General features: G+C 37.5%; 1 protein-coding gene across 3 annotated transcripts in view; it reads right to left on the bottom strand.

The window, feature by feature from the left end:
- SESN3 (sestrin 3) overlaps positions 1 to 12,622 on the bottom strand; it is an 80,901-nt gene that overhangs the window by 43,141 nt on the left and 25,138 nt on the right. Inside the window, exon 2 of one of the 3 annotated variants that reach the window (XM_024975718.2) lies at positions 7,026 to 7,127. The exons of the other annotated variants lie outside the window; for them this stretch is intronic. Coding sequence (XP_024831486.1) covers positions 7,026 to 7,127 — 102 coding nt within the window. The remainder of the gene's footprint in view (positions 1 to 7,025; positions 7,128 to 12,622) is intronic. 3 annotated transcript variants of the gene reach the window in all.

Raw genomic sequence — 12,622 nt, 5'->3', positions numbered from 1 at the left:
CTGAGCCACAAGGGAAGCCCATTTAATCAAGCATTTAGCCCCAACTTCAAATTGATAGGAAACAGAAGGTTAGAGGAACAAATTAAATGACAACATGAGGACAACAAGCATAGAAAATGATCCAGGTTATGAAATATTCTAGAGGACAGCTGACAACAACCAGTTAAGGGCCTGAAAAACAAAAAGCAATTGGAGGAACAACTCCTAAGAGAGACTTAAAAGACCTAACTACCAAATGGAATGGTGAACCTAATTCAGAAAAAGTTACCTCTAAAAAGACACTAAACAGTTGGGAGGAAATTGAATAAGATGAGGAATTAGATGATTTCAAGCAATAATTGCTAAGTTTGTTAGGTGTGACACTGGCATTGTAGCTATACAAGAATGTGTCTGTATATTTTAGAGATGCATACTGACATATGTAGGGGTAGAAGGAAAAGAATTTTAAATTACTTCAGCAACAATGACAACAACGTGCGTGCTCGGTCACTTCAGCCATATTCGATTCACAAGATTGATAAAGAGTGGCAAGATCTTGTCAATACTGAATTTGATGATGGGTTTTGGAGGCTCATTACACTGTTCTTTTTGATTTTGTGTAGCTGGACATTTTTCACTATAGTTTTTTTTTAAGGTGCATAGCAAAGTCCCTGATATGAAATAGGCATTTAATAAATGGCATCTATTACAATAAAATTTTAGTACTTTATGAGTTTGAAGAAAAAAATGTGTTAAGTATATTTTAAACCTTACTAAGATTAAACATTGCAACTTTTATAAAGAAGAACTATTAATGCATTCAACGGATTTTTTTTTCCTTTTTAAAAAATTTGTTATCTGGAAGTTCTTGGGCTAAAAATTGGAAGTGTAAAGATAAATAAAGCATAGGCACTGACATCAAGAAAACATGAGGTAAATACATTTGGATGCACAGTTAAAAAACCTGTGAGGACCTTTAATGGAGTTGAACAGGATAGGAAAACCTAAGTCTGCAAGGGGATGAAGCAAAATTGCCCTCCAGATAGTATAATTCTTTAGGAAGAAATAAAAATCTGCCAGGTTACTTAGAAAAGAATGGCTAGGTCTGGAAGAGTACAACATCCCAGGCAAAAGGAATAGAAAATACAAAGACATGACACATTTGGGGAACTATATGCTGGTTCTACATAATCCCTGAAACTGTCTTAGGGGCTAAGATTGATACATAGGCAAGAGTCATATCATGAATGTCATACTAAAGAGTTTTGACTTCATAGAAATGATAGACAACATCAAAAGGATATTTATCTTTTGAGAACGCATTTCTGACATCAGTTAGAGAATGGACTGGGATGGGGGAGGCTGAAGGAAATCAAGTCTCTTAGAAGGCTACTATATGTTCTAGGAAAAAGATTCAACGTAGCTAAGCAGTATAAATTTAAAAAAAGGAATTAGGTTGAGAGTTACTTAGGAGATAGAATAAATGGAATTGACTGACCATGAGGGTAGTGAGAGACATCTAAGATGCATCACAGAATTCGGCACTGGATGAATGGATGATGCACAATGGTGACACCAGCTGGTATTAAAGAAATCAAGAGACTGAGGCAGCTTGGATTTAGGTTGATTCTAATAATCCAGGGATATATGCTTATGAGGTAGATGTATGGAAGGATATGGGGTTCAGGGAGATGAAATTGCTGCCAAGAGTCAAGAGTTTCATTCTTTTAATCTGCATCTAAAGTCCCAAATTTCCTATCATGAATAACATCCTAATATCTAACAACAACTTCACATCAGGTTCTTTACTTCCTGTTCACAAAATTTCTCTCCGTGACTCTAATATGCTTTCCATTTCCATCATCACTACTCCATTCTGGGCTATGATTTATCACCAGCTATGATGGGGGATGGGAGGGCATAAGTACAGTAAAAGCAAGAAAGGAAGGTTTTCAACATTTTGGCTCATACCGAGCTTTCCCACGTTTGTTTTCCAAGTATTTCTGACATTAGCACTTCACTTCACCTACACTGATCTGCTGACTCCCCACAACTCCTGGACTTCTGCTCCTACATCCTTGGAACCCCCAAGTGGAATTACCACATCCCTTCTTCATATTTATTACAATGTTACAGCTCATTCGTCTCATAAGACCCAACTGAGTTCCTACATTCACCATACTGAGTCATTCAAATCCTGTAAATTGTCTCTCTTCAGGTTCTCACTTATACAGATACCTCGTCATATCCTTACATATCTTTATCTTCTCTGTCACCGATTTGATTATGAAAGAAGTGTTTCATTTTAATTAACTTGAATAATTAATTCAAATCAGGTGCTCAATAAATGTTGGTTGATCACAATTTTTCTATATTACTGAGTCTATTACATATTTAATTATAGCAAGCAATAATTTTTGGACAACCACCTCCTTAAAAACTGTTTCTTGGCATGCTGGACTCATTCTTGTCCTAAAAAACACACCATACACACAGACATATTATAAACGAATAGGATTATTTTACAACATCCAAGGTTTTGAATTTGTTTTGGCAACAAAATTCTCATAACGTAGTTTCTGATGGAAAAGAAAGTGAAGTCACTCAGTTGTGTCCAGCTCTTTGCAACCCCATGGACTGACTGTAGCCTACCAGGCTCCTCCCTCCATGGGATTTTCCAGACAAGAATACTGGAGTGGGCTGCCATTTCAAAGAGCTATAATTATGCTACAGTTGAGACCTGTGAAAATAATCATTTTCTAATAATCAAAGACTTTCCTTAATTTGTCATTCTCCTGATAGCTCCTCCCATTTTACAAGCTGGCTTATATACTGATGTTATCCATGCAACTTTTTGTCCTTTCTTATTCTATCTGAACTAACTTCACTTATTTTAACTAAGGATGGCCTGTACTTAAGGTGTCAGTATTAGCAGACTGGGTTCAGTCTTCTAGTTACCTTGAAATAAATAACAATCATTCATATAATTTAAGTATTACCAATTTTTAAGCACTGAAATGATATTTAATGGGAACCAGAACACTGCACTAAGCATTCTAAGTTAAAAACACATATTCAAATCAACCACCCACCCAATCAATATGCACTAACTGAACTGTTCATTGTTAAACAGTTTATGCAATAGCTCTTTTAGGAATACACAAAGTATAAAAGCTGCCCCAAAGAAACTTACAAACTAGCTGGTGAAATTAGGCATATAAACTTCTAACAATAATAAACAGATATGTAACGGAATGGTATAGGCTAGGTGATACAATGAAAATAGTACAAAAACCCTGAGTTCTTTTCCCTTCTCAAGCACTGAGAGACCTTGACCAGTTTCTGGGGCATCAATTTTCTCATTTGAAAAACAAAAAATGAGAAAGATGATCTCTAAGGGCCTTTTTGCATTAACATTTTCTGGTTAATCACAATGTGGTGACAGGTTCTAAAAGCTGGTAGAAAGTTTTCAGAAGAAAAACAACCAATTTGCTTTAAAATTGCTTTCTCATTGCTTTCACTAGTTTAAAACAAATACTGTTTTAAAAGTAACCATTTTTCTTATAGTCTATTAATCAACTGAGAAAGAGTTTTTGGTAAAACATTATAAGCCAAGATAACCTATAAATATATACTATATAATGTATACATCTTTATAACAGAATGACTTTAAGTATATCGAAGATTCTTTTCAATGATCCAGTTAAGAAAACATACCATACTCTAAAAAAGCTAAAGAAGAAAAGATCCATTTCTTGTCAGGATCCATGTTGCTTAAAGGTTTTCTTCTTTCTCTCATTTTTTTTTTTTTTTCTGGCCAAATAAATCAAGGGATCATGATAAACTCCTTTGTGTGAATGATGAAAGTAGTCTTGTAAGTAATCCTCATAAGATTTATACTCTTTTATATATCATAAATAATTTTTCAAATTCATCACAAAATAATACATGGATTTGTTGACTTGTTGTTCTCATATAATTCTACTTAACAACGTATTACAGAGTTTTGGCTTTGGCATTAAGAATTACTAGGCCTGTCTATGGGGCATCCCTGGTAGCTGAGCTGGTAAAGAATCCACCTGTAATGCAGGAGACCCTGGTTTGATTCTGGGCATGGGGGATTAAGGGTCCCCTGGAAGAAGGGATAAGGGATAAGCTACCCACTCCAGTATTCTTGGGCTTCCCTGGTGGCTCAGACAGTAAAGAATCAGCCTGCAATGCGGGAGACCTGGGTTTGATCCCTGGGTTGGGAAGATCCTCTGGCAAAGCACATGGCAACCCACTCCAGTCTTCTTGCCTGCAGAATCCCCATGGACAGAGAAACATGGTGGACTACAGTCTATGGGGTCGCAGAGAGTCAGACACGACTGAGCGATTCAGCACAGCACAGCACAGGCCTGTGTATATTCATGAATTTTAATTTTCCCTAATGTATTTTTAGGGAATTTACACAATCTTAAGAGGTCTTCAGCTGTTTCTTCCCTGGAACACAGTCACCAAGAGATACAGGATTTTTCTCTTCTATGCTTTTGCTGCTGTTTATTTGCTAAGACATGTCCAACTCTTTGCAACCCCATGGACTGTAGCCCATCTGTTTCCTCTGTCCATGGGATTTCCCAGGCAAGAATACTAGAGTGGGTTGCCATTTCCTTCTCCAGGGGATCTTCCCAACCCAGGGGTCAAACCCACGTCTCCTGCTTGGCAGGCAGATTCTTTACCACTGAGCCACCTGGAAAGCCCCTTTCTCGTATAAAGGAAGAGTCAAACAACCATTGCTATGCCAAACATGTATACAACTTTCAGCATGTTGGCTGACAGGTCAAGATGTCTCACTCAAATGCTGGTTGTCTAATGGGTGTCTTGCTTCCTCTCCACTTGGGCAGCATTTGCTTCCTCCAAGTATGGCAGCGAGGTTCCAAAAAGAAGCCTATGAATGTAAAGGTTGAAGCTGCAGGTCTTCCTCATGAGTTTTTAGTGTTAGCTCTTTGAAGTGTAATTTTACTTTGTAAAAGCAAAGAATTTTAGTTTTCCTAGTCATGCTCCAAACTATCTTTTGTCTAAGAGGAGTGTACAAGAAGTGGGAACAACACTTAAGTTTCTTCAGGACAATTATATAAGTGATTACAAGATCTAAGGATTAAGTCCATATGACAAAGTATATGTCTAAATCAATAAACTAGTCACAAAGATAGCTTTTAGAGGATTTAAAGAAGAATCAAATGGTGATTTTATGTTATGCTTGAGTGGAAGTGAACTTAACAAAGCTAAGACATTTACCCATGCGAATACAATTATTTTCCATAACATTTGAATAGACAAATATGATTATCTAATCAGTACAATTTAGTTGGCAAGTATTTTTAAACAATTTCAAGGTACCAAAGGACAGCTGCATTTCTGATAGCCAACAATTTCTTTTATATTTTGTTAATGTTATTACTTGATTTCTCAGAGAAAAATATGAAAATATCAAATAAGAATGCTATATGGAACAGAGGCCCCAGTTCAATTTCACAGATAAACACTGAGGCAGTATTTATTCTTATTGTGGCAAAACATGAAATATGGATTCATGAGTCTTGAGTGGCAATGTTTTACAACATTTTAAGGCAATGAGTTTCAAACAAGTGTTTCAAAAATACACTTGTCCTCAGAGGAAAAAGTAATGCATTATAATGGTAATAGTGCAGCACCCAAGGCAGCAGGTAAATAACCTCTTCAAGCCTTGATTTATTCTTTGGTCAAGTGGGGATGGAATCTCAACTTTATATGCTATGAGGATTAAATGAGATAAGGTACAAAGGAAAAAATCTAGTAATGTGTCAAGAATATAGTGGGCACAAAATGAAAAGTAGCCCTATATTTAAGTTTCGGATAGAATTCCTGGCAAGGGTTACTAATTTCCCCCATTATGGACCGTGTCCTCCTTAAGAGCCTCATGAAGAAACACATTACACTATTGTTAGTACAATACCCCCCCATTTTGTGTGCTCTCCCCACCTCTGTAGTTTTTCTTTCTTGGATTTAACTTTTTATTAACACTTTTACTCATGATGGAAAAAAAAATACAGAGAGCAAACAAAAGTTCCTCATAATTTTATCATACTAAAACTACTACTACTGCTAACATAGTGATTTCTATCCTTCCAATATGGTTTTCTAGGCTTATTATATATGCAGATGGATAAAAACAAATGTACTAGAGATCATGATTTTTTATAATTTTTAAATTTCTTTTTACCCCAAACATATATTTTCATAATGTTATAATAATAAATTATGCTTTTAGCCTTTAATTTGGTTGATGGGTTCATGACAGTTCCCTCTGGGCCCCTCACAGGTGACATATTTTAAAGGCATCTGTGATCTCCAATGGTCCAATTATTTTAAAAAGTCTACTGAATTTCTATATGCAATTTATCACATCTATAATTAGTAAATTTACTAAATTAATCACACTATCACAATGAATTAACTAAAAGCCAAGGGTAATTTGGAAAGAAAAAAAAAAGGATAACCTTTTCAATTATAGTCATTCTGCTGCATCACAATATATGTGCCCCTAAAAATTTCACTGAACTGTGCAAAATCATTGGAGAAGGCAATGGCACTCCACTCCAGTACTCTTGCCTGGAAAATCCCATGGATGGAGGAGCCTGGTAGGCTCCAGTTCATGGGGTCGATAAGAGTCGGGCACGACTGAGCGACTTCACTTTCACTTTTCACTTTCATGCATTGGAGAAGGAAATGGCAACCCACTCCAGTATTCTTGCCTGGAGAATCCCAGGGACAGAGGAGCCTAGTGGGCTGCTGTCTATGGGGTCGCACAGAGTCGGACACGACGGAAGCGACTTAGCAGCAGCAGTGCAAAATCATGCAATAAAACTATCAGCTTACAGGGAAAATGAAGTTAAGGGCACAATACTTTAAAAACTGCATCAGTTTTACATTTTAAAAAAGGAACCTAATAAAAATGCTATAAAAAGTTTCATACATGTTAAATTGCTAAAAATGACATAAGGATTAAAATAAATATGGCACATTACCTTGAAAAAGATCTGAAGGTTGTTTGTGGAAGTGGGTTGGGAGTTACAAAGCAGTAAGGAGGAGGATGATCTGAAATTGGATGGAAAGCTGTGACACCAGACCTGGAGGGGGAAGGTTTGAGCAACATGTGTTTAGGGTATTCCTAGGCAGCTCAGGTCAGCTGAGTGTGGTTTTCTGAATTCACTGAACATTTCTGATGGAACTGCCCATAAGCAAATGCAAAATTAACCATCATGCTCAAATTATTCCCTGATACATCAATTGGAACAAATTGATGTGTTACAGTAGAACTAACAGCATGTTGCACTCTGACACTACATCAATGAGGCACAGCTCTCATTAAGACAGAAAGGAAGACTAAAAAAGTTTATTATTCCTGTGGACCAGATGACTCAATACTATTTAATAAGTAGATGTGAAATTGTTTTTATTTTTTCCAAAAGTTAATTTGACAATGTTCACAGACAAGGGGAAGGCAATGAAAAACTGAAACGTGCAATTTCTGTTTTTGATTGTCAGACAGTTCCCGATAAGTAATACTCTATAAATATATACTTATCTTCCTTATCGGAGAAGGCAATGGCACCCCATTCCAGTACTCTTGCCTGGAAAATCCCATGGACGGAGGAGCCTGGTGGGCTGCAGTCCATGGGGCTGCTAAGAGTCAGACACGACTGAGTGACTTCACTTTCACTTTTCACTTTCATGCCTTGGAGAAGGAAATGGCAACCCACTCCAGTGTTCTTGCCTGGAGAATCCCAGGGATGGGGGAGCCTGGTGGGCTGCCGTCTATGGGGTCGCACAGAGTTGGACATGGCTGAAGCAACTTAGCAGCAGCAGCAGCATCTTCCTTATATCAAAGATTTGGTCGTACCAAAAAAAAGTAAAAACAAAACTAGATTTAATTCAGGCAGTTTATAATTTGATTTGCATTACTTGAAGACCAAATCTAGAAAAATATATCCAATTTTATCCAGAAAATTGAAATATTCTGATATTATTAGAGTGATAAAATAGGATATAAATTGCAGATAACCATCAACTACTTCCCGTTGCATAGTTAAAGTATGTTTGTTAAAAAAATAATGACAAATCGAGTTTGGGGGAGAATGGATACATGTATGTGTATGGCTGAGTCCCTCTGCTGTCTACCTGAAACTGTCACAATATTGTTAATTGGCTATGCTGCTGCTGCTGCTGCTAAGTCACTTCAGTCATGTCCGACTCTGTGCCACCCCATAGATGGCAGCCCACCAAGCTCCCCCGTCCCTGGGATTCTCCAGGCAAGAACACTAGAGTGGGTTGCCATTTCCTTCTCCAGTGCATGAAAGTGAAAAGTGAAAGTGAAGTAGCTCAGTCATGTCCCACCCTCAGTGACCCCATGGACTACAGCCTTCCAGGCTCCTCTGTCCATGGGATTTTCCAAGCAAGAGTACTGGAGTGGGGTGGTTAATCAGCTATACTCCAATATAAAATAAAAAGTTAAAAAAAAATAATGACAAATAGGATTTTCAAATTCCAAAGTTGTAACCCAGTAAAATTTCTATTGATCAAAAGTTATTTTTAAGAAGTATAGTTAAGTTACTCATACAAACACTAGATCAGTGACTGTTCCCTCTCATGCTAGACAGAATAAAATCCAAATAATCTCAGTATTTCTTCTGCTTTTAAAGATCCTGCTGCTGCTGCTGCTAAGTCACTTCAGTCCTGTCTGAATCTGTGCGACCCCACAGACGGCAGCCCACCAGGCTCCACCGTCCCTGGGATTCTCCAGGCTAGACCACTGGAGTGGGTTGCCATTTCCTTCTCCAGGGCATGAAAGTGAAAAGTGAAAGTGAAGTCACTCAGTCGTGTCTGACTCTTAGCAGCCCCATGGACTGAAGCCCACCAGGCTCCTCCATCCATGGGATTTTCCAGGCAAGAGTACTGGAGTGGGGTGCCATTGCCTTCTCCTTTAAAGGCCCTAGAAATATAAAATCAAATCTATTACCTCTCTTGATAATGACTGTGTCCAGCAACTCTCAATCAAGAAATGAAAACATATTTACTTAATTTCAGACTTTATACATTTATAAAGAAAAACAAAAATCATGACACAGAGATGAAAACTCCTTTACAACTAGTAAACAAACAAACGTGAAAGCAGTTCATTTCTGTTTATGAGATAGACATGGGGGTGACCCACTGAATTTCTATATGCCTTCCTTTTATTTCTGGATATTGAGAATTTCTATCTACATTGAGGGAAAGCGAATATATAAGGAATAGTTGGGAGTGTGGTCATCATAGTGTTAAGCAGGTTAGCTTGTGTACCTGCTATTCTCATCTAAGAAATGGGGTAAATAATTCTACCTACCTCATAGGGTCATATGGTGTAAAGCCTAAAATTAAGGCTCAATATTATGTGCTCCTTAGGCATACGATGAAATCAGTTCAGTTCTGTCACTCAGTCATGTCCAACTCTTTGCAATCTCATGGACTGCAGCATGCTAGGCTTCCCTGTCCATCACCAACTTCCAGAGCTTACTCAAACTCCTGTCCATCAAGTTGGTGATGCCATCCAACCATCTCATCCTCTGTCATCCCCTTCTCCTCCTGCCATCAATCTTCCCCAGCACTAGGGTCTTTTTCAATGAGTCAGTTCTTTGTATCAGATGGCCAAAGTACTGGAGTTTCAGCTTCAGCATCAGAGCTTCCAATGAATATTCAGGACTGATTTCCTTTAGGATGGACTGGTTGGATCTCCTTGTAGTCCAAGGGACACTCAAGAGTCTTCAGGAAGACCTCAAATGGCCCAATTTGCAAGTTCTTCTCCTCACTTTGCTCATGAAGATAAGGTCTCTTAGCCAAATAACCCTTCTTATCAAATGGATCAGGTGCAATTCCTGCTGATCCCAGAGTAGCAGGTTTCAGTTCCCTACCAGCCCATGGAATTATTCAAGCAAGACATGCACAGATTCCCACAGGAACCAGGAGGTAGCTCACTCTCTTGATACTACAAACTCTCCCTCCCACAGCCCCTGACTGCTCACTCCTGAATACAATCTCCATATGGCCTGTAAGACATTCAATGTTTTCTTTCCCTGGGCTGTGGTATACATAACTAATAAGCTGTTGATCTCATCTGTCTAGTTTTGAGTGTTGTTTCTTTGGTGATCCCCATGACCTAAAGCTAGGAATCCCTTCCTCACTAATGGCATGAATAGGAGGCTATTGAAACAGGTAGTAAAAATACTATATGAGCTAATACCTGTCAAGCTCTGAAAACAGTGTCATATTATCTATTATATATGTGCTTGCTATTATAATTATGCAACACTGAGTTCACAAAGTTCAGTGTAACTAGCCAAAGAGTTTAAATATTAAGTTAAAGAAAAGATTTATAGAATAGACTGGATTTAGAAAGCTATCAATTGACTCACAGTAGTCCCTTAGTTCAGTATTTTGCTCAACAAAAAAACAAATTAAAAATGGAAAATAAAACAAAGCTACTTAAGTGAGAAATACTCATTTACAAAATAATTGATTATACTCTATAATAAGATGATCATTTTCAAGAATTAAAATAATTAAAAATGTAGAAAGTCATCAAGATCACATCACTCCACCTTAAAAGTAAGAACAAGTATTTGATATTTAATACTTGACTAACCTTCTTGGCCATACACTAGCATATTTGGGTAACTGAAGTTTTATTCATGCCTTCATAAATAATAAGATAAATAATAATCTATGAAAATTTATAAAAAAACCAAAAGCATACATATTTTCTATTTTTACCTGCCTTCATAATAATTTAGTAAAGGTCTTCCTTTCCAACCACACAGTAAGTTCTCCAAAATCTAGTTCATATTCTGTATACTTTTGTATTCTTCAAATGCCCTAAAACATAAGTACTAATTAAATACTATTAAATAAATATATAAATACTCATTAAGCTATAAATTAAATTACTTCACAAATTAATTAACTTTTCTTATCTTCAGGTCCTAATTGAAAACACATCTAGATGAATACATAATGTTCAAATTACAGATTTCACACATTTCTGAAAATTATACAAGTCTCATCTACCATACAGTATACAAAAGCAGAATACAGTTGTAGCTATCTTTTGAATTCTAAATTAAAGAGAAAAAGTAGTTTTCTGATTAAATATTAGTAACTACATAAAAAAGAAAATTCTGAAATGACTGCTATAACATAAAGGAATACTGTATAGAAATAGCTACAATACTGTCATTCATTTCCAGATTGTATATATCTGTGTCTACATATCTGAGCACTCGTTAGTGTCAACTTCAAATTGGCCCTTACCAAGAGTGTTGCCAATGACTGAACTGTAAAGGCATTTGCCATCTGCCATGGAGATTGAACCCCATGCTGCTATAGCTGTTGACCTTCAACAACCCCTGAGGGAGATCAGGGTGGAGTGAGGCATTCTGTGTTCCAGGGAATCTGGTGGGACAAGTCTTTAGATAGTTGGATGTTTTTAGGAACACATTTTATGATTTCAATCCTTGCATCTCCTCAAATCTAGAGAAGCACTAAAACTCTTCATGGTGACATCAGATCCTCATGACTAACAAAAAACCTTTTGTAAAATAAGTGCTTCGTGGTATTGAACTCCCCTTTCACCAAAACCTTATATACAGACTTTCCCCACTGCCATTTTGGAGCAGTCTCTCAGAGCTATCTGAGACTCTGCCTCCCAGGCTGCAGTCCTCATTTTGCAGCAAAAAAATTTAACTCACAACTCTCAAATGGTACATCTCTTTTAGTCAACATGAGCCACCTACACACCTTATTTTTCCCTCAGCAATCTATCCATAGCTTCTATTAGTTCAGTAACTCATTTGTGTCTGACTCTGGGATGCCATGGACTGTAGTACACCAGGCTTCCCTGTCCATCAGCAACTCCTAGAGTGTACACAAATTCATGTTCATCAAGTCAGTGATGGCATCCAACCATCTCATCCTCTGTCGTCCACTTCTCCTCCCACCTTCAATATTTTCCAGCATCAGGGTCTTTTCAAATGAGTCAGTTCTTTGCATCAGGTGGCCAAAGTATTGGAGTTTCAACTTCAATGAAGAACCTTCCAATGAACATTCAGGACTGATTTCCTTTACGATTGACTCGTTGGATCTTCCTGCAGTCCAAGGGACTCTCAAGAGTCTCCTCCAACACCACAGTTCAAAAGCATCAATTCTTCGGCGCTCAGCTTTCTTTATAGTCCAACTTGCACATCCATACATGACTACTGGAAAAACCATAGCTTTGGCTGATGGACTTTTGTTGGCAAAGTAATGTCTCTGCTTTTTAATATGCTGTCTAGGTTGGTCACAGCTTTTCTTCCAAGGATCAAGCATCTTTTAATTTCAGTCACCAACTGCAGTGATTTTGGAGCCTAAGAAAATAAAGTCTCTCATGGTTTCCATTGTTTCCCCATCTGTTTGCCATGAAGTGATGGGACTGGATGTCATGATCTTAGTTTTCTGAATGTTGAGTTTTAAGCCAACTTATTCACTCTCCTCTTTCACTTTCATCAAAAGGCTCTTTAGTTCTTCTCCACTTTCTGCCATTAAGGGTGGTGTC

The sequence above is a fragment of the Bos taurus genome, chromosome 15 (genome assembly GCF_002263795.3).
Source record: "Bos taurus isolate L1 Dominette 01449 registration number 42190680 breed Hereford chromosome 15, ARS-UCD2.0, whole genome shotgun sequence".
NCBI lineage: Eukaryota > Metazoa > Chordata > Mammalia > Artiodactyla > Bovidae > Bos > Bos taurus.
This window is presented reverse-complemented; position numbering and strand designations above follow the sequence as displayed.